The sequence below is a fragment of the Falco peregrinus genome, chromosome 4 (genome assembly GCF_023634155.1).
Source record: "Falco peregrinus isolate bFalPer1 chromosome 4, bFalPer1.pri, whole genome shotgun sequence".
Lineage (NCBI taxonomy): Eukaryota > Metazoa > Chordata > Aves > Falconiformes > Falconidae > Falco > Falco peregrinus.
In genome coordinates, this window is record NC_073724.1 from 52,971,517 (window position 1) to 52,993,064 (window position 21,548).

Consider the following 21,548-nt stretch of genomic DNA (forward strand, 5'->3'; position numbering starts at 1 on the left):
TGGATAAAGTAAACTCCCTGTATTTGGTCCCCCACTGGTTTCCTAGGCAGAATCAGCAGGCTACTCCCAAGCAGGTCTTTCCACTACACTGAAACATAGGGTGTTGATCAGTGAATTAGTCGTGAGCACGCTACCTCAGGGAATTTGTTTAATGAAGTAGAGAATGAAGGCACTTGCCTTCCATAAATCAATAAATACTGTCAATGCAAGTCCAGTACAAAAAGAGTTTATTGAAAAGTGCATGTTTTCACAGACCAACATCAGAAGCACAGTCCATGTACACTTAACATGTCAGCAAGACATACAAATTGGAATACAATCAAATATATTAAAATAGTTTCAATTACCAGCATTGAAACAGTTTTCGGTATTAGTGCAAAAAAGGCAACCCAAACAAACTGCAGACAGTAGCCGAGAAGTTTTCCCGTTTAAAAAAAAAAACAAAAAACAAACCAAAAAAAAAAAAACACCAAAAAAACCCCAAAACAACAAAACTGGAGCCAGCCTCTGCTCTCCCAGTGCGGAAGAGGGCTTCAGTGTCTTCACACTGTAGACAGATGTTTCCTTTTACGTTCAAAACAATATAATTAATAAATCAATGGCACAAAACAAACCTACACCCCCTTTAGCTTTTAAAGCTCTTAAACTGAAAACCACAGACCAACAAATTGTTTATCAAAAGTCCACTGCAAACTGAAAGCCTTACAGTATGTGCTTTGGCATAATTTCAGTGCATTGAATTTTTGAAAGGTTTGCTACTGTTGTGTGTTTAGTTTTGTATGTTCACCCCGTGTCTGGCAGCTCATCACATTTGTCTTGAGACTATATTGATTCAGCTTTGCATTCTCAAGTTTTGGCTTCAGTTCTAAGGGTTTTTCAAAGAAGTTAACTAATGACTGTTCGGTCAAGAGGGATGCTAAAATATGTTCAAAAGAGACAGTCCAGTCCCCTTCAGTCACAGGTGAAGGCTGGGAGTCTTTGTGAGGGGTCTTCACAGCATCGGTAAAAACAGCATCCTGATCTGAAGCAGAGGCCTCTGGCTGCAAGTCCTCGGTGAACTCGTCTGATCCGCTCCCCAGGCTGATGCTTCTTTGTCCTACTTCCCCAATCTGAAGTAACAGTGTGGTCACAGTGGCAATGGCTTGATACAAATCATTCTCCTCTGGATCTTCATGAAACATGCTATACAAGGTTTTGCAGAACTGAATGAACTCCCTCTGTAAAGGATGAAAAACAAAAATCAAACCACTGAACAGCCATGCTACAGGTAACTGTAGGAGTCAGGCAAGGGCACGGTTACCACAAAGGAAGGCACAATGCTGCATACATTTATATGATCATTTATAACTTCTGCCTGCTTTTAAAAAAAATGCTAGCAAAGGGATTTCAGCCCATACTGATGCTAGGGAACTTTGGCACTGCAATCAAAAAGGGAACAGAGCAGAGAAGTATTTTGCTGTCTTAATGCAGGAGACCAGGATCTCCCCGATGACCAATGGGTAAGTGAAATAGATACAGAGCAAGGGATACAATCCGTTACTGGTGGGAAACTGGTGGCTGTTACACAGAATGAGTTACCGCCTAAGTAGCCATTCACAGGTCTGCAAGCAACTTCCCTTGTTTCACTCCTGTCTTTTCTCAGCTTTTTTTCTTCTACATGTAAAATCCAGCTATCTTCCCTGCCCAACCCTTTTCTCTCTTTTTTTTTTTTTCCTTGCTCACCCCATCACAGATGATTATCAGGCTATGTTTCCATCCTGTTACGAAATTTGTGAGCCTTCAAGTTTCATAGTCACAGAATGGCTATTGAGGGCAGAAAGGACTGCAGGGAGTTCAGTCTTGCCTTGGTGATGCCTTTATGAGAGTGGCCCTGCTGAGCTGACAGGTTAGGTATGTGCCACCCATTTAAAACTTTATTTAGCAACAGCAGCACAGAAGGTATTCTGGGGTGTAGCTGAATCTTTCTTCGCATGTCTGTACATTTGATTTACTAATATGGGACCCTTTTCCCTCCAGTAGATTTCCTTATGCCAACAACATACACAAAGCTCTGTGGGCACTAGGGAGGAGATGATGAGAGCCTTCAGCTGTCTCAATTTATCAGTTCTAGTTGGCATTTGGCTGAGACAGGGGAAGTCCCAGTTGGTGATGGACTAAGAAAGAAGTTACTGGTTTGGTGGAGAGGAGGGCAGGGAAGACAGAACAGCAACATGCATTATCAGGAATTCTTTTGGTTTGGAAGGCTTTCTTGAGCCTGCATGAGCCTGTTTTACAGCATGATATGCTGCAAGTGAGGGTGGCTCTGAAATCCTTTCTGTTCACCAGCCAGTCTGAGGAAGCTGCTAGAAAGGTAGTTGAAAGTTTTTAAACACCTGCTCCCTGGATCACAGTAGCCCAGTCCTCGATACCTAAAGGACTGAATCCAAGCTCAGGCTGAAGTTACACTTTATCAGAAAAAGCCAAAATTCAGTCATTTAATTTCCAAGTAGTCTCCACTTCTTTAAAAACAGACTACAGCTTCTAATGTACATACCTGGCTCATTTTTGGCAATTCTTTTTCAGTTTTAGTATCTTTTTCTTTGGCTAGATCCTTTAGCATCTGCTTCAACTGCTTTTGGTAATCTACTGCATCACCTTTTTTGGAGCAGACATAAAGGAGAATTACTTTTCAAGATACTGGAGTACAGTGACAATTCAAAATAAACCTCGGAGAGCAGAGACAGGTTAACAAATGGAAAGCTGGTTATCTCATATGCACATCCATTAGAGAACCATTTGGGACATACCATTTGATTTTCCAATGACTAGTGGTCTTGAAGTTGACAGCAAAGGATTCTTTAATGGTGACTGGCTATCTCGTTCATTTTCAGTGAGAGCTATCCAACCAAAAAAGTGACAAATGTAATGATTAATCCTTTGAATGATGCATAATGTTATTTATGCTTATAAAATTTACATAATTGAAGAAATAATTGGGCAAAGATGTTTTTAAACAGTATTTCATTAAATCATACTGTAAAATTATTTAATGTAAGTAAGACTGGTGCTGTGGTGAGAGAGTCGGAAGTTTGCCAAGAATGGCACATCTAATTAAAAACTTTGCACAGAGAAACTAACACAGAATTTTGTCACCTGATCAAAACTGGATCAAGATGTAATAATAAGGAGGTTTCTATGGTATGCAGGGTACAAGCCATCCAAAAATGTTATTTCAGTTCATATTTTGTCTGGAAGTAACCATCCAATTGGCTGCAAAAGATGTCTCAATGCAGCAGATGTGAGCCTTAACATTGTACATCTAGAAATTTCATCCAAAAAGGTTTTGACTGGAGTGAGTTTTAAAATGTGGTGAGCGTAAGTACAAATACACATCCTATAAGCCCCAAGGTGAAGGAAGCAAGACAGGTTCTTCATTAAGCAGCCTTTTCTCAAAAGCTTTAAGCAAGAGATTTCTGGGGAAACTGAGGTGTCCATTCCCTTTCAGATTTCTTACCTGGTGGGATATGCAGCTTATATAGTAACTTTATCTTTTCATTCATTTCTCCATTATACATAACATCTGCAAAGAAAAAAAAAAAAAAAAAAGAACAAGAAGGAAGTGGACAAGAGCATTTACTTCCACGGTTTAAAATAAATCAGGCATCTCTCTTTGCACAAAAGATAATTGTTTGCATGGACAATACATGAAAACATATGGCCAGTATATTACATTGAAATATTTTAAGTTGTGCCTGTCAAAGAGGAACAGCAGGTGAGAGCCATCTGGTTTGGTCTTTGTTCTTGTAAAATAGACTGGGAGCACCTAACCCTATGGAGCTTCAGCATTGTTTAAAAATATCAAGGAGGATGGCAGGGAAATGAGCAAAGGCTGTTTGCTGCCACACATTAACAGGAGTGCAAGAGGGGAAAGATAGAAAACTCTCCTTGGGGCTATCATATTCTCAGTATTTCTCCCCTTCAGCCCTTACTGTTCTACAGAGTAAGCCCAAGGAAGATTACTATTTCATATGTAATATAATTCATATTTTCAGTGACTAGTGGAAATGAGATTCTAGACTTTCAAAGGGACTGAAATACTGTGAAGAACTTTTTCCTTTAATTCAAAGTTGTATTCCTTTAAGAATCAAAATTAAAAAGATATAATACAGGGTGGCTTGGTTCACATTACAACAATTCTGAAGAGCTTAAGTGGTGAGAATGACTACTAATTTTTACTGAAGCTTTGAATGTTGATTCAGGTTTTTTCACTGAACAGCTGGTGGCCTAAAGACCAACCCTAGTGCAGCTCTCAGTCCCTGCTGGCCAGATGTGTTTTGTTCTGCTTACTGTCAACATATAAGGCAAACAGCAATCAGTTGTGTTAGATTAAGTCTTCAAGAAGCAGTTACAGAGAGGTATACTGAGAGCAACAATCCAGTAGAGAGGATTTCCTAGCACTCCATGCAGACCCAAGTCTAATTTTGATTCATAAAGTTTTTTCAACAAAATTACTACTGTCTGAGAAATATTTTAATACAATATTCAATCATGTCCTTAGGCCGTTTTTTACATCTAATCGACTTCAGGTGATTGGAACACCAAAAAATTAGCCTGACCAATGACCTTTATTGATCACAAGCCCCCCCAAAAAACCTGCCCGCATCCTCCCCAGCCGGTTGTATCGCATTTTAACATCCGCATCTCACCCATGTGCTACCCTCCCTGTTCTGCCCACTTTCCACCCCACAGGGGAGCTGATACCTAAGCAGCTGGCCAGCCCCTTGAATTCAATCAGCCGGTCCATGTTCTCATCCAGGAGCCGGAAGGTCCTTTGGGCAAGGACGTCGGTGTGCTCCCCGCAGGTCCAGGGTGAGACCATCCTGTACAGGTTAGCGAACTGCTGGGCATCGATGCGGTACTGCTCGGCGTATGGTCTGCTGGGGTCGTGTCGCTCAATGACTGGACTCGTCATTTCCCAGTAACACCTTATTAAATGTTCCCTCTAGGAAAAATCAGAGGCAGGAAAGGGGGCTTGCGGTGTGCAGTATCAGAGAGCACAACCAGCAAAAAAACCCATTCATATCAAAGTATGCTGGAAATGCTCAGAATTCTCTTTGCATGAGGTGTTATAACAATACCGAGACCATTCCTGCGAGAAAAAGCAAATCTTTAATTAGAGCAGCCAAGTGCTCTCATGATTTCCAATGGATAACTAATAAATTTGAAGGGAGACTGGGCAGATTCTTGGAAGAAATTCACTGCAGGCTACTGAAACTCTTTTAGTCACATCTGTCCCGGGATGTCTCTAACCAGCCAAAGGTACAAAGGGTGACAAGAAAATCTAGGGTAAGTATTACACAGGCTTGACCAGCTCATTTATTCTCTCTCATACCTCTCCATTTGGATACTGTACCTATTAGTCTTCCCTCAGGAATGGGCTGAAACAAAACAGAGTCCTAACAAAACAAAGTTATTCCAAGGGAGCAAGAGAGCTAATGAAAAAAGAACCACCACCAAGAAACAAAATGAGAAAAGGGGAGGAGTGCAAGCCAATCAAAGCTCAAAAACAGAGCAGCAAGGAGCAGGACGGAAGCACTGAAGAGCAAGCCCCAGCAGCATCACCTTACACAACCACTAACAGAGGGAGGATACAGCTGCTCTTAAGCCAGAAAGCTACAGAACACCAAGAACATACCACAGGCATGTTCTCAGTACCTAGTATTTATGGCTATGAACAATACACAAAAGAAATAGGGCAATAATTTAATGCTTAGTCCTCTAAATCCAATATAGTTGTATAAGCTTAGATATCCCTGTCTCCAAATAACTTGCATAATAGTTCTTTCAAATATCAACTTGACAGAAACTGAAGTAGAAACTTCTTTTAGTTCTAAAAAAAACCCCAACAACCAAAACTATTAGAAAATTGGGAACAAATAGCAAAGACACAAGTTTGTGGGGATTTTTGTCCCCCACGGAAAACAGTCTGCCTTTAAAAAGCATTAAGAGAGCAGGACTTAAAAGTAGTGCTGAGCTCCCAGTGAGCAGAGCTACGTATTTAATTTATTCTGCATGTGAAAGTTACAAGAGCTGAATTACTCATGGACCATTTCCAAGCAGCAAGTTAGAAAGGAAACTCTGAAGCTATTCTCCGTTGAAGGATCAGTACATTACTATTCCTCTTTAACCACTGGGCAACCACAAAAAGGACAAAATGACAAGATCCCATCCGAATAGTACCACCCAGGCAGAGGACATGAAGTACAAGGTGGCACTGCAAAGTAACAGCTGAAAGTTATGCCCAGAAGCCTCAAATAGGTACCACCCTCTACTTTTCAGGGAGACCAACCTTGAACAAGTCATACAATTCCTCTAGATCGTCAGGAAGAATCGAAACATCTGGGATGACAACTCTGAGCTTAAAAAGAAAGAAAATCATGTTAATGACAATCTTTTGTCCCATCATCACTGACATGGACAGGCTCAGGAGCCCTGCAGGGACTTTATTTATGTGGTACAGCTGAAAACTGCAGCACTGAAAAATCTTTGCAATTTTTCCCCCTTCTTTAGGTTCATCAGTTGGACAGATCCATAAAAAGCAAAATCCCTCAAGGGCTATTGAAAACAAAGCCAGGAAGTCCCTAAGCTACAGGTCACAGGAGGCCAAGGAAGCATCGCATTGCACTCGTGCTCTTCTTACACTCTTCCCTGGGCATCTGCCTAGGGCCACGGTCAGAGAGAAAGCGCTGGGCTGGATAGTCCTGCAGTTGTTCTCAACATTCAAGCCACTCTAGAAAATAATGCAGGTGGATGCAGAAGAAAAAAACAAGCCCATCGGCATCCCAGAGAAAAGCTTTTTGCAGAGTCAGTAAGGATTCTTCCTTTTTTTTTCCAAGATCTGATGGAGCTTTTTAAAAAACGAAAGCCGTCTGCCTCCAGAGAGGAGATGTTAAGCTACCTCAGTTGAAACAATCCCCTACTCACCACATTTTGCTTGGTTGTATCTTCATGGTTCTGCAGGACACGGATTCGGTGTTTGTAACGCATGTGCTCTATCTGTGCCACAGAGTGGTCTCCAAATTTCTACGAGGGAGAAACAGAAGTTTATTATCTTTATAGCATTTAATGATATTTGTATTTCTCATCTAGTGAAGACACAACTTCTACAGTATTGTGAGTCCCTGAAGAAAAAGCATACCCAGTCTCTTACTGATCTGTCAGTGCAGGTTTTTATCTATGCTACACCAAGCCTTATACATCTGAGCACTTAGTCAAGGAACCTGTAAGGATGTGTACTGGCTTTCAAACATCCATGCTGAATTTATCCTTAACTGAGCAGTAGACCCAGAGCAGTATTTTACCTCATAGGAGTCATGAATCAAGTTCGCTATTTCAGTCACTGGAGAGGCTTCTGGGTCGTCGCTGAAGAACGCATGGTGATTACCAATAGGTGGCAGAGGGCTTTCCTCATTTTTGACATGCTCTAAAAACCTGAAGGGAAGAAATACAAGCAACACAGATTACTCTGCACGGTGCTTTTCTCAGTCTAAACAAGCAAACGAGTCTTATGGCTCAGACTTAGAAATAAACAGGGTTTTGGGCTGCTAGGCTTTTCAAAAATGCTTTCAGGATTACTCATTTGAGCAACGACCAGCCAGCCAAATGACTAAACACTGCCCAAGGAAGAAAACTTCTGTCTCCTTGAAGTCTGGAGCAGGAAAGACCGTCACTCTAGGGAAGGCACAAAGAACAGCAGTAAATATTGCACATTGACGCAGTCGATGCATGTCTCGGCGCTGCCAGGAAACTTCACAGGACATCTACTCGTCTGATGTACAAAGCCCATTGTTTAAGGCAGATACTGGGAAAGCAGCAGCAAGGTGACACAGAGGGTCCCGCTGGTGCCTACAGAGCACCACTGATATCACGATGGCACCCACATGCCTTTGTTTTATGGCAGAACAGTCCGTGATGGCAGGAGCACTCCTGCGTGGCCATACCTGCTCAGGATCATCAGGGCCTGCCCATCGTCCTTGCTGTTACACAGATCCACAGCATTGGCTTCCAGGATGGCCAAGCCCAGCTGGAAAATAGCTTTGATCCCATCATAGAAGAAGCAGTCCACAACATTCACAGCACTTTCCAGGGGCATGATGCTAAGGAAAAGGGTAAGGAACCATGAAAGAGAGATGGAAGCTAAGGTTGTCAGATCCTTCATATGTTCAGCCAGCTCTGGAAGTTGCTCTTTTATAAGCTCTTCAAACACCGACTGGTCTACCTGAGCACCTGCAAGTCATAAAGAAAGAGTATTAACCAAGACTGATACAGGAAAAAATACTCTTTAAAGCTAATGATCGCTGTCAACTATTAACTGCAAGACTTTCTTAAAACTTAAACTGACGAGATACGCATGCATCTACAATGAAAAATTCCATTATCCTCCTGCTGCGATCTCAGCACCAACCCTCATGTCCGTAATCCTTACTGTACAAGTTTCTGCAAAAAGACTGCGTTGATTCTCTTAAGTGCCTTTAGGGTGCAATGAAACAGTAATAGCAGCAGCTGTTGGTTTTGGCTAAAAGAGCACACAATAATTAAGTGTTAGCAAAAGCAATCTTACAGCACTTTACTGTTCAACTTGGGATCTATGCAATGAAAATAAGACAGTACACATTCCTCTCCAGTATATGTACTCGAGGAAGCGGGCAGTAGAGCTTTCATTCTAAGTGAGAAAATCTAAGATGGAAATCCAGATATGGCTACATATACTAAGCAGGAAGAAAAATACTTACACATAAATATATGTGGATATAAATATACACTTACACGCATATACATCTATATATAAAGAAAAAAAGACTTCTGCAATGCCCAGATATGAGCTTTCCTAACTGTCCGAACCAGCCTTTCCAAAAGGAGCAGATTTAGGCTCTGTTTTAGCTACTAGCTCAGTCCTGCTTTTTCAGCAGCTATTGTAGAATCAATATAGTTTCATACCACTGAAATGGCCTGTGTCTACAAACCAGATCCGCCACATCAGGGGCTTTAACCAAAGACACTAGAAGTTAAAAATGTTCCCGAGTACAAAATGCAGTAAGCTTTTCAATTATTTTGTCTTTCCTTTCAAGTTACTTCATTTCTTTCTCATAGTCCATATTCTGCAAATATTAGGGGACCACTTTAATTGCTATGAAATTCCTGAGACATACATACGTTTAGCACTCAAAACTTCTGTGGTCCAAAAGCAGAACATAACCTGGACAATTCGTGGCAGAGAGCCAGCATCTTTTGGCTTTGCATCCAAATCATTAAAAAAAGCCCCAGCTATGACATTTCTCTGTCTTAGAACTCTTCACATCAAGCCACAAAGAGCTTCTGCTGGTGGCTGAACAAACAGTACAGCACCACAAATCAAAAATAAGTGCCCAGGGACATGCAAAGAGCTTTTGAGAAACACATCAAGCATGGTCCTTTGCTTTGAAGAGAAAGCCTTCTCACATCAGGTGGTCATAAATAGGAAGGGTAAAAAAACCAGGAGAAAATGGACTGGGATTACTCAACAGAGAGCAGGTTTTGTCTGTTTTGGGTTTTTTTTAACAAGCTTAATTCCAACAATTTAATAGCCATAGTTAATACAGACCCAAAAACCAGAGCTGGTTTTAGGGTTATTTGAAGGAAGCCAGAGACAGACAGGCAGATGCATATAATAAGATCATTTCAGACTCAGAGGCAGCACTGGCAAAAGCAGAGATGTAAAAGGCATGTGCAATGCTGCCCAGATCTTTCACAGATCTTGTTATAATTAAGTGGTGACACTGTAGACAAAAGTCAAGCAGGTGTATTCAAAGTGACTTTTATGCCCACTTTTTCATTAGGCTCCCAGAAACCATGAAATCTGAGCTACTGACTCTCTAATGTATTACAGCATGAAGCCATGGCAAAGTAGGAAAATACCAGGGTATCCATTTAAAAAAATTACAAACCAAGACTGTTGTAACTGCAGTTACACCATTGCCATAGTAAAGGGAGGGATCAGGGTCACTTCTGAGGAGGTGGGGATAGGAGGAAATCCCTGGCGGTCATGGTTCTGGGGGCTAGAAATGAGGTGGGCACTCTTGTGCTGCCTGTATTTTGTATTAGCCCTCATTACAAAGGGTCAGTTTAGATGCAAGCCTGCCAGGCGATGCAGACAGGTCAGATCAGAAATAGCTACCCTAGCAGATCTTTCCCAGGTTCACCTTAAACAGCTCGAGTTTCTAATACTTAACGCTCCTAACCAAGACACGCAAGCTCTTCTAATTTTTACCTAACAGTCAGAAGCGCCACCACCTTCTGACCAACAGGGGAAAAAAAAAGACAAACTGGAAAACTGAGCACATATTTATTGTTATTGCCATTCAAACCCTTCAAACCAAAACCAACTCTAGCTGGAATCTGAGCAGCCACCGCTGCTGTCCCTGCATGCTCTACAAGTCGATGCACCACCTCCCCTGCGGGGTATGGACCTCAGAAGACCTTGAGCATTTTACTCACCCCAGTGCCATTCGGCTGCCCCTTCCCAGTTAGCAAGAAGAGAGACATGAACTCACCTATCACTCGGTGGTTGAAGTAATCTGGCAGCATTCGCTCACACACAGCAACCAGCAGCCAAAAGGCTTCTTCCTCTTTGGCATACAACAGCAACACGGAGGTCAGAATATTCATAGACTTACAAGGGCAAAGAAGAAAGCGGCGTTGGTTAGTAGCAGCAAATCCTCCTGAGGAAAGCTAAATTGTGGCTGTTTTTAAAGAAAGGAAAGTAGCCTAACATGAGGTAAACAGCTAAAAAAACCCAACAAAACCAGCAAGAGAAAGGTAACGGCAAATGCATAATTGCATAATTGCAAGGCATAACAAGTTTTTCAAGCTTATGAATACTGCTTTTCATAAGAGCAATAGGAAAGAATGGAAAAAAGCACAGCACTGGATTTGCCCAGATACAAAGTAGGCAGCTGATAGTGCAAGATGTTTTGGGGCTGCTTTCCCTCCTTCCTGTATCTGGACTGAGCTGATGTTAATCCAAATTCAGGGAGCTGCACAGAAGGTAAAGTTATTATTTTAGCTAGCCAGCTGGGCCAAGTACTTTCATAACTGGTCATCAGTTTTGGAAGAAAGGGACAGAACTTTAGTTCGTTAAACCTCTGCCCCAGAGCTCTCATCTGTGCAGGCCAGTTTACTTTGCACTCTCCAAGTATTGTGCAAGACATGCACTTTCGAACAAACAGAAAAATCTGAAACAATTTTTTCCCATCCTTTAACTCTAAATGCAGTTTGCAAAATGCTAAGGGATACTTTTGTTAAGCCTATACACTTGTTTTCCAGAGTAAATGACATTTAGTATCTAAAATTATGTATCTTTCATAACTAAAAGGACATTATTTATTAGAATCACCATTAAAATACTCCCAAGAGAACGATAAAACTGAGAGAGTGGAAAGAGGGGGAAAAAAAAAGCAGCAAGCATTATCCCCCTGGGAGCTTTTCACCTGGCAGTATCCTATTTTGGGGTTCCTGTGCGCGTATGCCGTAAGCACCCTTCTCAGGGCGGCTATCCCCGTCTCGCTCTGGAAGGCCGGGTGCTCAGGCAGCGAGCGGTGGAGGTCACGCTCGATCTCCTCCGTTGCCATACAGCACTTGCCCATGGATGCCTCCACCAAATGGACATAGTAACCGGGATGCGAGGCGAGATCCGTCACGGCGTCTGAAGGCAGAGCAGGAAGAGAGAAAGAGGAAGACACAAGCAGATCAGGACGATGCTAAACTTAGCGTCGTGGGAATTACTGCTCAAAAGGATGTAAGTAAGATGGTTTTCCCCAAGGTCTGTGAATTTAGTGAAATCTCCAGACCTAAAGGAAATAAAATCCTAGCAGAATAGGTGTCTTGAAAACAAAACAAATATTAGCAAAGCTTATATGATGCAACATCATTCAAAACACTTTGACACTGAGCAGAAAACTTCCCCAGCAGAAAGTATTACTAGGAGAAACGTACTCTGTGCTGTTCACACCTTCCAAGAAGGAAAGGAAAAACTCCACTTTTTACAAATGTTTGAACATGTCATGTACTGACTTAAGGACAAAACTTGAAATCATATTGTAGGCGTATTCTGGCTCTGCCAGATCTGTGGATGAAACGAGGGTTTTTTTCTATCTCCAGTTTCTATTACCACTGCCAACATTCAACAAGAAGCAGGAGCAGGACCTGCTGACTTTAAGATGTCATTATTTTGCAATAATTTGATTTGTCTAGGGTTAAATCAATATTTATGCTACAATCTAATTGTTGCTTGTAAGATGAACATTATTTTATGAAAACACGATGTTAATTTTAAATTAAACAGATGAGGAAGACGTTATTTCAGTTCTTCTGCACATCACGTCATGCCATCCTGAGATAAAATTTTTACAGGCCTACCTAGGTACTTCCTTCCTCGTATTATTTCAGTTCAGATGATCTCTCTTCTGTAAGCAGTATCATAAGCTCCATGTAAATGACACTTAATTGCCCTTGGGAGTTTTCTTGCCTAAATGTTCTGCCATGTTCACAATCACATGATGCCTACAGCCAACATTTCTAAAAGTGCCCACCTGAGAAGAGCAGCCAGAGTTTGCCTCTTAAGGATTCAGGGATTCCCATAGCAACAAGTTTTCTGATCTTCTCTGTGCGAAACATGCACACGGTTCTGCCATATTCCACAAAATGATCATCCCACAGGCTCTCTTTGATTTGCTCCCTAGACTGGGAACAAGAAGATATATTTTTAAGGAACAAATCATGCGCATCTGAGAACTGGTAAACAGAAACATTTTGCGCATTAGAAATTCCACAATGTATTTCCATTACCAATGGAAATGGGAAGTCTGCTCTAAGGACTACAACTTTCCCCATTTTGCATATGCAATTCACCCCACAGAGAAAAATTATATTCACCAGAAAGAAACATGGGAGAGGGATAAGAAAAAACTCCAAGCAAATAGAAAAGCTCTTAGCACATATCTCACTTCTCCAGCCAATACAGAGCTCATTTTACTAAAAATTACTCTCTGTTGGAATGTCTCCCCAGCTCTTTCTTTTAAAAAACCCCCAAAACCCAAACCTCTTACAATGTACCCCCAGTGTTACATACCTTTCCAAAATCAAGGCCCGCCATTCCGGACTGATGGAAGTCTGACCTTAGTGCTTCTGCATTGAGCAAATAAGTGCTCTCCTTCCCACATTCGCTTCTCTCCTTGCCTTGTGAAGCCTCCATTCCCAGATGCTCAGGCTCATCATCCCTGAGCATGCACGTGGATCCAAAGGCAGGACTGTTCTGCAATGCAGAATCAAACTGGTAACAACCAAGAAGAGGCTAAGAACTATGTCCTCAACTATCTTCAAGACACAGAGCTGGGTTAGCCTTTGCCTTCTGCATCAAAACCTCTCACACCTTTCAGGAGGAAAGGCCTTACTCAAGGCTTTATACAAATTACCATTCATTTATATGTCAGGAAAAGGGTTGTTACTTTAAAACAGAAGTTGTTCGTCAGTTCTACCATCCTTGATGACAAGCTACCAAACTCTCTTCTACTTCGGTTAGGATTTGAAAAACAGAATCAAGAGAACAATTTAGGTTGGAGGGGACCACCTTTTTCAATCCCCTGCTCAAAGCAGGGTCCCTCAGACCAGGTTGCAGGGGACTGTGTCCAGTTGAGTAGCTCCAAGGAACGGGAGTCCACAGCCTCTCTGGGCAGCCTGGTCCAGCTCTTCCCACCTTTGAGAGGAAATCTTTCTCTTTTCATCTATTCGGATTTCCCCTTGCTGCATCTTGGGACTGTTACTGCCCGTCTTTCAGCTGGCACCTCCAAGAAGAGTCTGGCTCCATCTTCTCTGTTAACTCCCCATTAGCTAGCGGAAGACAGGCTGAACAAGCCCTGATCCCTCAGCCTCTCCTCATAAAGCATGTGCTCCAGCCCCTGACCGTCTTGTAGCCCTCCACTAGACTGACTCCAATTTGTCTCTGCTTTTCTTGTGTGGTGAGGTGAAGTCAAACTGGACACAGTACTCCTGATCAGCCTCAGTAGTGCTGAATAAAAGGCAATAGTAACATCCCTTGACCTGCTGGTTACAGCCCTGCTAGTACAACCCCATATGCTGTGGGCCCTCTTCATTATAAGAACACAATGCTGAAATATAAGCTCACTGTTGCCCACCATGACCCCCCTGCCTTCTCCAGACGGTTGCTCTCCAGACATCCCCCAGTCCCTCCTGTGGCATGGGGTTACTCTGCCAGGCTTCGCATTTGCTTTTGTTGAACTTCACGAGGTCTCTATCAGCCCATTCCTCCAGATCGTTGAGGTCTCCATGAAGGACATTCCTGCCTTCCACCACATTCACTGCTCCCCCCGGTCCATTAGTCAGAACCACGCTGCAGGTGCACCTCATCCCATCAGGCAGGTCTTTAAAGAAGGCATCAGACAGCACTGGCCCAAGGTCAGCCTCCTGATGAAGGCATGACAATGGACCAATGGATAAACACACTGAATTCATAGTAAAAAAAAAAAAAAAAAACCACCAGAAGTTCAGTACCTGGTTCTTATTTTGCAAGTTTTTACAGTGCACTGGGTTGCTGGAGTTCACTTCTTTTAGCCTCTGGAGCAGGTTCTCCACCAAAGTATCCCGGTTCTTCAGCTCAATGAACTGAAAGGCCGTCTTGCTCCTTATGCTAACAATGATGGGATTAGGGAGAAGGCTTGTGTCCTCCATCTTCTCTATACTGATTACCTTTTCCAGAAACATTATAGAAAACACATTATGCACCACATCTAAAGAAACACCTTCAAATATTCTACATGTACCAAAATGTACAAACACAGCATTCATATACACATATGCTTTAAACACAGTTATTCATATTAGCTTTCCTTGATCAGACACATCCTACCACCTGAAGTTCATGCTCTCTTTACAAGCTCAAAGCAGGCACCAAAAAGTATCCAAGCTGCCTTTTGGTTTTTGTTGTTTTTTGTTTTTTTTTTAAATGACTCTTTGGCCCACTTCTGGAGAGTGGACTGAAGGGAAAGATATGAAAGGGGAGTAACATTAAAACAAGACTTAGAAAGGGATCAACTTGATCAAACTCTGGGGGATGGAGGAAGAAATTTACTTTCACACTTTTGAAGGTAGGGGAAAACAGTTTTGTTGTTTCTGATTAAATATGAACCACTGTTCTCTTTTTGTTTTCTGCTTCTGTAACAGTGGAAGATAAGTTGCTACAGTTACAATATCATTTGGATGCTACTCTGTTATTAGTCAAGGATGAAAGGAAAGCTTTAATTAAGAGATCATAACAGCCTTGTATCCACAGCAGATCAGGCAGGTGTTTGCTGACAGCTTCCTTCTCCTACTCCCACCACCTTCCCATGCACTCTCCCTTCATTTAAATGTCTCTAATTTCATGTAAATTTGGCAGCTTGTCACTGCACCCAGAACATCCCCTTTATCTCTGCCCTACAGCTCTGCAAAGTATCCACAGGTTTGCTAGAGTCTGTCTATGGAGGGAGAGCTTCACCACTTCTAAGTGTTGATCCCAGGCAAGGATGCTTTTGTCTTGCTAGAATGGGTCCAAGTTGAAGCCTCCATCAACATCAAGCTGGACGTATGCATTTTGGAGCTGGGAGGGGAGCTCTGTCCAAGCCTTGGACTGAGCAGACCCTGCTTTTGCAGCACTCTGTCCTGCCGTATTATCTGTCCATACCTCACTTTGAGGACCATGTTGAATCACCTGTATTTTTAGGAACTCGAGCCCTAACGAGTCCTAGAACAAGCTTGACAACAATCCTGTAGGCACGATACATACAAGCATCCTACTTTTATTCATCAAATGATAGTCTGCAGACAAGTCAAGTGGCAGTGGATGCTTACAGCAGAAAAAGGCAGATAAAGACCCAAAAAGAAAGAAACAACTCTACCTCTCTAAGTGGGATGATAACATTGCAGCAGCCATTTTCTTTGCTGGCAAAACAGATATAACTGTCTGAAGTATACATCCTTCCCGCTGTGTGACAGCGACTAAATGGCGTCCAGAGAGAACAGTCTACAACTTCATGCAGCTTCTCCTTCCTGGGCAATCTGAAGAAGGCCCGAAAGAATTCATTCTGTGCTCTGGCTTCAAGATCCCTTAAGAGAAAGCAGGAAGAGCAAATCACCAGACCCCGAAAGCCAGGACATCCAGCGCAAGGTGTGCTTTTCTTGTTATTCTCACCAAGAGCAAGGGATACAGAAAAAAAACACCATGCACAGCAATCTCCACTGCCTATGTGGGCAAATCGATAAAAGACTGACTTCGAAATACAAAAAAAGAATCATTATCAATACCTGCTTGTATAACAGTAAGGTCAAAAGCAACTACTGTAGCGACTAGAAAAGGAAAGGGCACTAATTTAAAATCAGCTGGTTTGTTGTTTGGGGTTTTTTTAATCATTATTTAGCCATGCATTTTCTATGGCTGTTGTATGGACTATCCAGCCTCAAAGAGTGACAGATTTCAATGCCCAGGAGATAACTAAATCTTTCATCTAGCAAACATACATTGAGCAACAAAGATTAGCTTTGTGTTCCTTGTTTTCCTTCCCAGTAGCATTACCAACAACACCCCAGGGATTTGCACCTGTCCCCAAAAGTAATGCGTTTGCTGGAGGAGTACTTCCGAAGTGGTCAGTAATAGAAGAGTTAATGATGGTGACATTTACACCATCACATCCTTGGCTGCCAGAGGTATCAGCCCCTGACAGCCCTCAGAACAGTTGCAAAATGCAGCACAGTTTCAGGTCACTTACACACTCAGTTGGGAATAACAGCACTGGCTACATTCAGTTTGGACTTGGCTTCCTTCCAGTCACCCATCCACATTTATGTGCAGAGAAAAAGTTCAAATAAATGAAGCTTTCATTACTGAGCAATGGTTATACAGACTTGGCTTTGGATTTTTTTCCTTCTCCTTTTTTAATGAAGAAATCTGCAGGAATTTAGAGAGCTACGCAATTACATTATAAACAGGCCACGACCATTAGCTCACCAACAGCAGCTCCAGCAACATTAGGGCTTAAATTCTATTATTTTCTTTACTACAAGTAAATTTTTCCAAACATGATTCACCTTAGGAAAAAAAAAAAAAAAAAAAGGCAAAAAACCCGCTTGACTTTGTTCCATTGAAAGAATTTAAAGCGTGGGCTGAAGCATAACAGGGAGTGGTACCTCGGTGCTGTAAATCCCCTCTCTGCTCCTTCCTTCACCCTCCTCTTCTGCAGACACCTTCACCCTACCCCAGCCCTGCTGTTTAAAAATAAGTTGAGATAGATGAAGTCTCTGCTTCAGTAAATCAATTGTTAGAGGGTTTGTTCTTTATTTCAGGTTAATCCATGGAGGAAACTAGAGCCATGTGAAACCAGGAGGAAGACAATCCAGAACAAACGGAGACCTGAGAAGGGAGGAGCTGTATCTGCGACCAACAGAAAAGACAGAACGCGCTCAACCAGAGTTCGGCTGCTGCTTCCTCCTCAAGCATTATCTTCCTTAATAATATTATCCAAGGAAAACAGACAAATAGTCTCCTGTTTTTCACAAAGAACAAAGAGAAACCCTCTTTGTGAAGGAAGACAAAAAGGTTGCTCCCGAGTTAAAATTCCACAGTGAGAGCAACTCTGATAAGTGCCCGCAGCGATCTGCTATTGTGACAAAGCTGGATCAGGATATGCCTCCTAGTTAACTCACCACTAAAATATTTTCCATTTCTGCACAGCACAGATGAACACTGCTGATAGCATCTGCAGCCAGGACCGGGTAGAGCTGCGCTCTCCTGCTGTTGGGCTCAGAAGGTAAGACCCTCCCTGCATCTACTCGGTTGTGAGAATTTCTACACCTTTACATGAAAAGAGGCATTGTACGGAACAGTGGGATCTCTGCTGAGGCAGAGATTGTCTGTTATTTAAGAGCTGATGGTTTCTAACATAAAAATCTGCAGTTTCTGAGTTTTCAGGATTTTGCTGCATGTCTTGTGGCTACAGGCTCCAGGTGCAAGCCTTTTCAGACAAGAAGCCACAGGTTTTTAAGCTGAAGAATGACATTTCCCACATCTGAAACTAATTAAATTTACTAAGCACTGCATTTAACCCCCTCATGCTGAACTGGAGGAAGGCTGCTAATCCCAGCATCCCTGGAACTGCCTGTCCCCCTGTGACTCATGGCACAGGGTTACGCAGGGCCACCGCAGCCACCAGAGACAAGTGCCAACACAGGGGCCAGCCTGCTGGTGGGAGGGATCCTGGAAAGAAAAATGGTAGCACGGGGATGAAATACTGTCAGCACCTACTGCTGTGGGCTCAAACAAGAGGTTTTATTAGAAAGTGGCACACCAAGAAAATATTTCCTGTCATGCAGGCAAATTCTAGAGCTTAAAGCAATTGCTTCCCTTCATAAATACAGCCAAACAAAATTAGAGCTGGTTAAAAAAATCCAAACCCTATCACTCAAAAAAGCTCAAACAATCCACAAACAAAATTAGCTCCTAAAACAAGGCAGGCAATTGTTTAAACATGATGGAGCAAAGATGCAGCAACTGGCCCACGCCACCAGGTCCCACAGCTTCCATTTTGAGTTTCACAATACCTCCAACACCGAACAGAAATGCAACCTTTCCACCTGTGGCCCACTCTGAAATTTTCTCCTCTAACTTAACACTTCCCTTGTTGGTTTGGTTTTAAGCAAATGCAGTGCACTGAGCTGTACCTAAGGAAAAAAAAAAAGGAATGGTATCGTTATGTAAAAATAATGTTTATCCAGTGTTTACACATGCATCAGAAGAATAAAAGGCAAGAAGATGCAATTGCCTTGTTCCCTACTTTTCAGAAAACTCAGCAATTCTTTCCAAGTGCAGTTCCCAACTTGCATGTTACAGGATCCTGGACTGCCTCCAACTCCAACACTTCAAAGTCAATGGCAAGTCTGAACTGTGGTAAGTCCCTGTGTGTGACCCCTATATTACCTTTCAAGAGTTTTAAATTAAAGGAAATAACACACAAGACTAACAAAATGCCTAAACGTATCAGGACACTTAAAATCATGTCCTTACTGTCAAACATTTTTCTCTGCTTTAAATCCAACAGAAGTCAACTTGGGAAGATTTTAGCTCTGCTGAGTCACTTGCTGCCTATCTAAAAATCTAAACACACTGGCAGACCTCTTGCTTTTAGAGACCTATTACTAGACTCTTCTTGCTATTCAGACTCCAGAAAGTTACAGATTTTTTAAATAACACATCCAATGATATACAGCTTGTTTATTGGAAGAACTGCTAAATTCACGTGGCAAGAAAGGCTTCTTGTAAGCAAGCCAGGAAAAGTTATCTGAGAAGAGCCAACACAGACTTGTCAGGACACATGTAAACTGAACATCATCCCCTTACATAGCAGGAATGCTGGACTTGTAGATGGAGGAGACGCAATGGATGTTTTAGCCAGAATTTATGAAAGTCCTGATATTTCCTCACATGGAACTAATAAAATGGGATCAAAGTGAAAAACTGTTGTACCAAGCCAGGTGTAAAACAGTACCCCAAAAAGCAGCCCTCAAAAGCTCCCTGATACATTGGAAGGCTGTAGAAAGAGGACTACCTTGGGGGTCTGTCCTGGAATAGCTTCTGTTCAATGTCTTTGTCAGCAATCTGCACAACAGATCAAGAGATTGTTATTAAACCTGCACACAACTTGAGGCTGGTAGAGGCTAATGAGCAGAAGAACAGGATCAGATTCAGATGGATACTCATAAATTTAAAGGATAGTGTGCAAAAAAAAAGCATTACAAGTATTTTCAGCTGCACATCATAAGCTGCTCAAATGCAGCATGGAAGTCAACTGGCAGCCATTCAGCAAAAGCAAAAGACCTTGGGGTTACAGGGGATCACCAGCTGAACATAAGCCAACAGCCTTGCGCTCACAGGAGGAAGAGGAGCACTCTGCTGGGCCGCAGAAGTGCACAGCCACCAAGATGCAGCACAGCAGTCCTCAAGTTGCCGCAGAGACAGTCACGCTGCTCCCGCCTTGGTCACCACTGGCGAGACATCAGGGGCAATCCTGTATCCCACCGCTCCATGCCTGCGGCTGCATGGGATAAGTGACCAGAAGGGCTAAAATCAGGACTGATGAGAAAAACCTAGCTGAACCAGGGCAATGAAGTTTAAAGAAGAGAAAAGAGATGCATACCAGCCTCCAAATACATAAATGGTTGCTCTAAAGAAAGAGAAAACATCTGGTCTTGTCAATAGTACCAGGTAGGACAAGAAGTAACAGGCTCAAAAAGCAGCACGAAAGATTCAAATTAGACTTCAGATAGTCTTTTCAATGATAGGCCAGCAAAATACCGGTTTGGATCCTGGTGTTTCCATTACTGGATATCCTTAAAAACAGGTTAGACAATCACCTGTCACGAGTGACACACAGAGATAATTCAAACCCTGCCTCTTGCTGGGCAGAGGCAATAAAAGGAGGTTCTTTATAGTCACATCCTCCTTGTTGCTCAAGGTTTACAGTGTTCTCCCATTCCCTCTCTGAAGGAATTAATGCAGACTGAAGTGACATTTACGGTTCAAGATACTTCAAACAGCTTCCATTCAGCTTAAATCAGTGTTAAAAACCTTCTTTGCCTTCATATGAGCAAAGCCACCCTCACTGGCAATTCACAGTTAGACGTGAAGAAAAGAAACTGAGGTGGTTAGAGCCTGGAGAAACATACCATATTTTTGATACCGACACTGGCACTAACGCTTTCAAATCGCAAGTTCTGCTCTGGCACATTTCCTTGCTACATTTGAGGAATGCATCCTGAAAGAGATGGAAATAAGAAGTACAAGAAACCTACACCAGAGATTTTCATGACCTTTCTATTAAAAAAGGAAAAATAGTTACCATATGTTCCAGTAAAATTGTATGGCACATAAATATATCTGCAAGAAATGGCAACTGTAGTTATCAAATACCTCAGCTTTACTTTACTTTTTATGGCAATTAATTGCCATTAATCCCTTTGTAATCCATTGTTTCAAGCCTTATCCACTCATTAAGCAGCACGAAAACCTGTGTATTAACTTGTTTGACTCTGGCCATGATGTACCTTGTGTCACAGACTGTGGGTCTAATCCCACAGCCTCTCTGAGTCCCATCCATCCACTGCTCAGCAGGATGACCCCAAGAGCCTCAGGAACAGCAGCAAAGGTTTCTGGTTTTCAGAATGTAGAGTATACAGACTGTGATGGCATTAAAAATGCATTTTTTTAAAAAGAAAGATATTGAAACAAGCCTTGCAAAAGAAAGCCTAATAAACAGAAGCAATCTACAGCAGCTCCATTAATTTGACACAGCTGGAATAGTTCTAATGATACGTGGATTATTGCCTTCATTTTGATAGACTACTATTTGCTTCCAAAACATGGACAAGAATTAATAAAGATAATCATTAGGAGGGGAAACATCAAGAGGAAAATGGTTGTTCTTGTAGTACTA

The 21,548-nt window shown here is 42.2% G+C and overlaps 1 protein-coding gene across 2 annotated transcripts in view; it reads right to left on the reverse strand.

Annotated features, from left to right (window-relative positions):
- Positions 1 to 210: 210 nt before the first annotated feature.
- Positions 211 to 21,548, reverse strand: part of TBC1D8 (TBC1 domain family member 8) — a 48,042-nt gene continuing 26,704 nt past the window's right edge. For both annotated transcript variants that reach the window (XM_055801818.1, XM_055801817.1), the window contains exons 6-20: positions 15,966 to 16,173; positions 14,584 to 14,778; positions 13,145 to 13,327; positions 12,606 to 12,756; positions 11,505 to 11,719; positions 10,569 to 10,686; positions 7,980 to 8,265; positions 7,341 to 7,470; positions 6,964 to 7,062; positions 6,329 to 6,397; positions 4,741 to 4,981; positions 3,494 to 3,559; positions 2,787 to 2,876; positions 2,534 to 2,634; positions 211 to 1,217 (exon numbers count right to left, since the gene is read on the reverse strand). In XM_055801818.1, the coding sequence (XP_055657793.1) occupies positions 756 to 1,217; positions 2,534 to 2,634; positions 2,787 to 2,876; positions 3,494 to 3,559; positions 4,741 to 4,981; positions 6,329 to 6,397; positions 6,964 to 7,062; positions 7,341 to 7,470; positions 7,980 to 8,265; positions 10,569 to 10,686; positions 11,505 to 11,719; positions 12,606 to 12,756; positions 13,145 to 13,327; positions 14,584 to 14,778; positions 15,966 to 16,173 (2,614 nt within the window). In that variant the 3' untranslated portion in view covers positions 211 to 755. The remainder of the gene's footprint in view (positions 1,218 to 2,533; positions 2,635 to 2,786; positions 2,877 to 3,493; positions 3,560 to 4,740; positions 4,982 to 6,328; positions 6,398 to 6,963; positions 7,063 to 7,340; positions 7,471 to 7,979; positions 8,266 to 10,568; positions 10,687 to 11,504; positions 11,720 to 12,605; positions 12,757 to 13,144; positions 13,328 to 14,583; positions 14,779 to 15,965; positions 16,174 to 21,548) is intronic.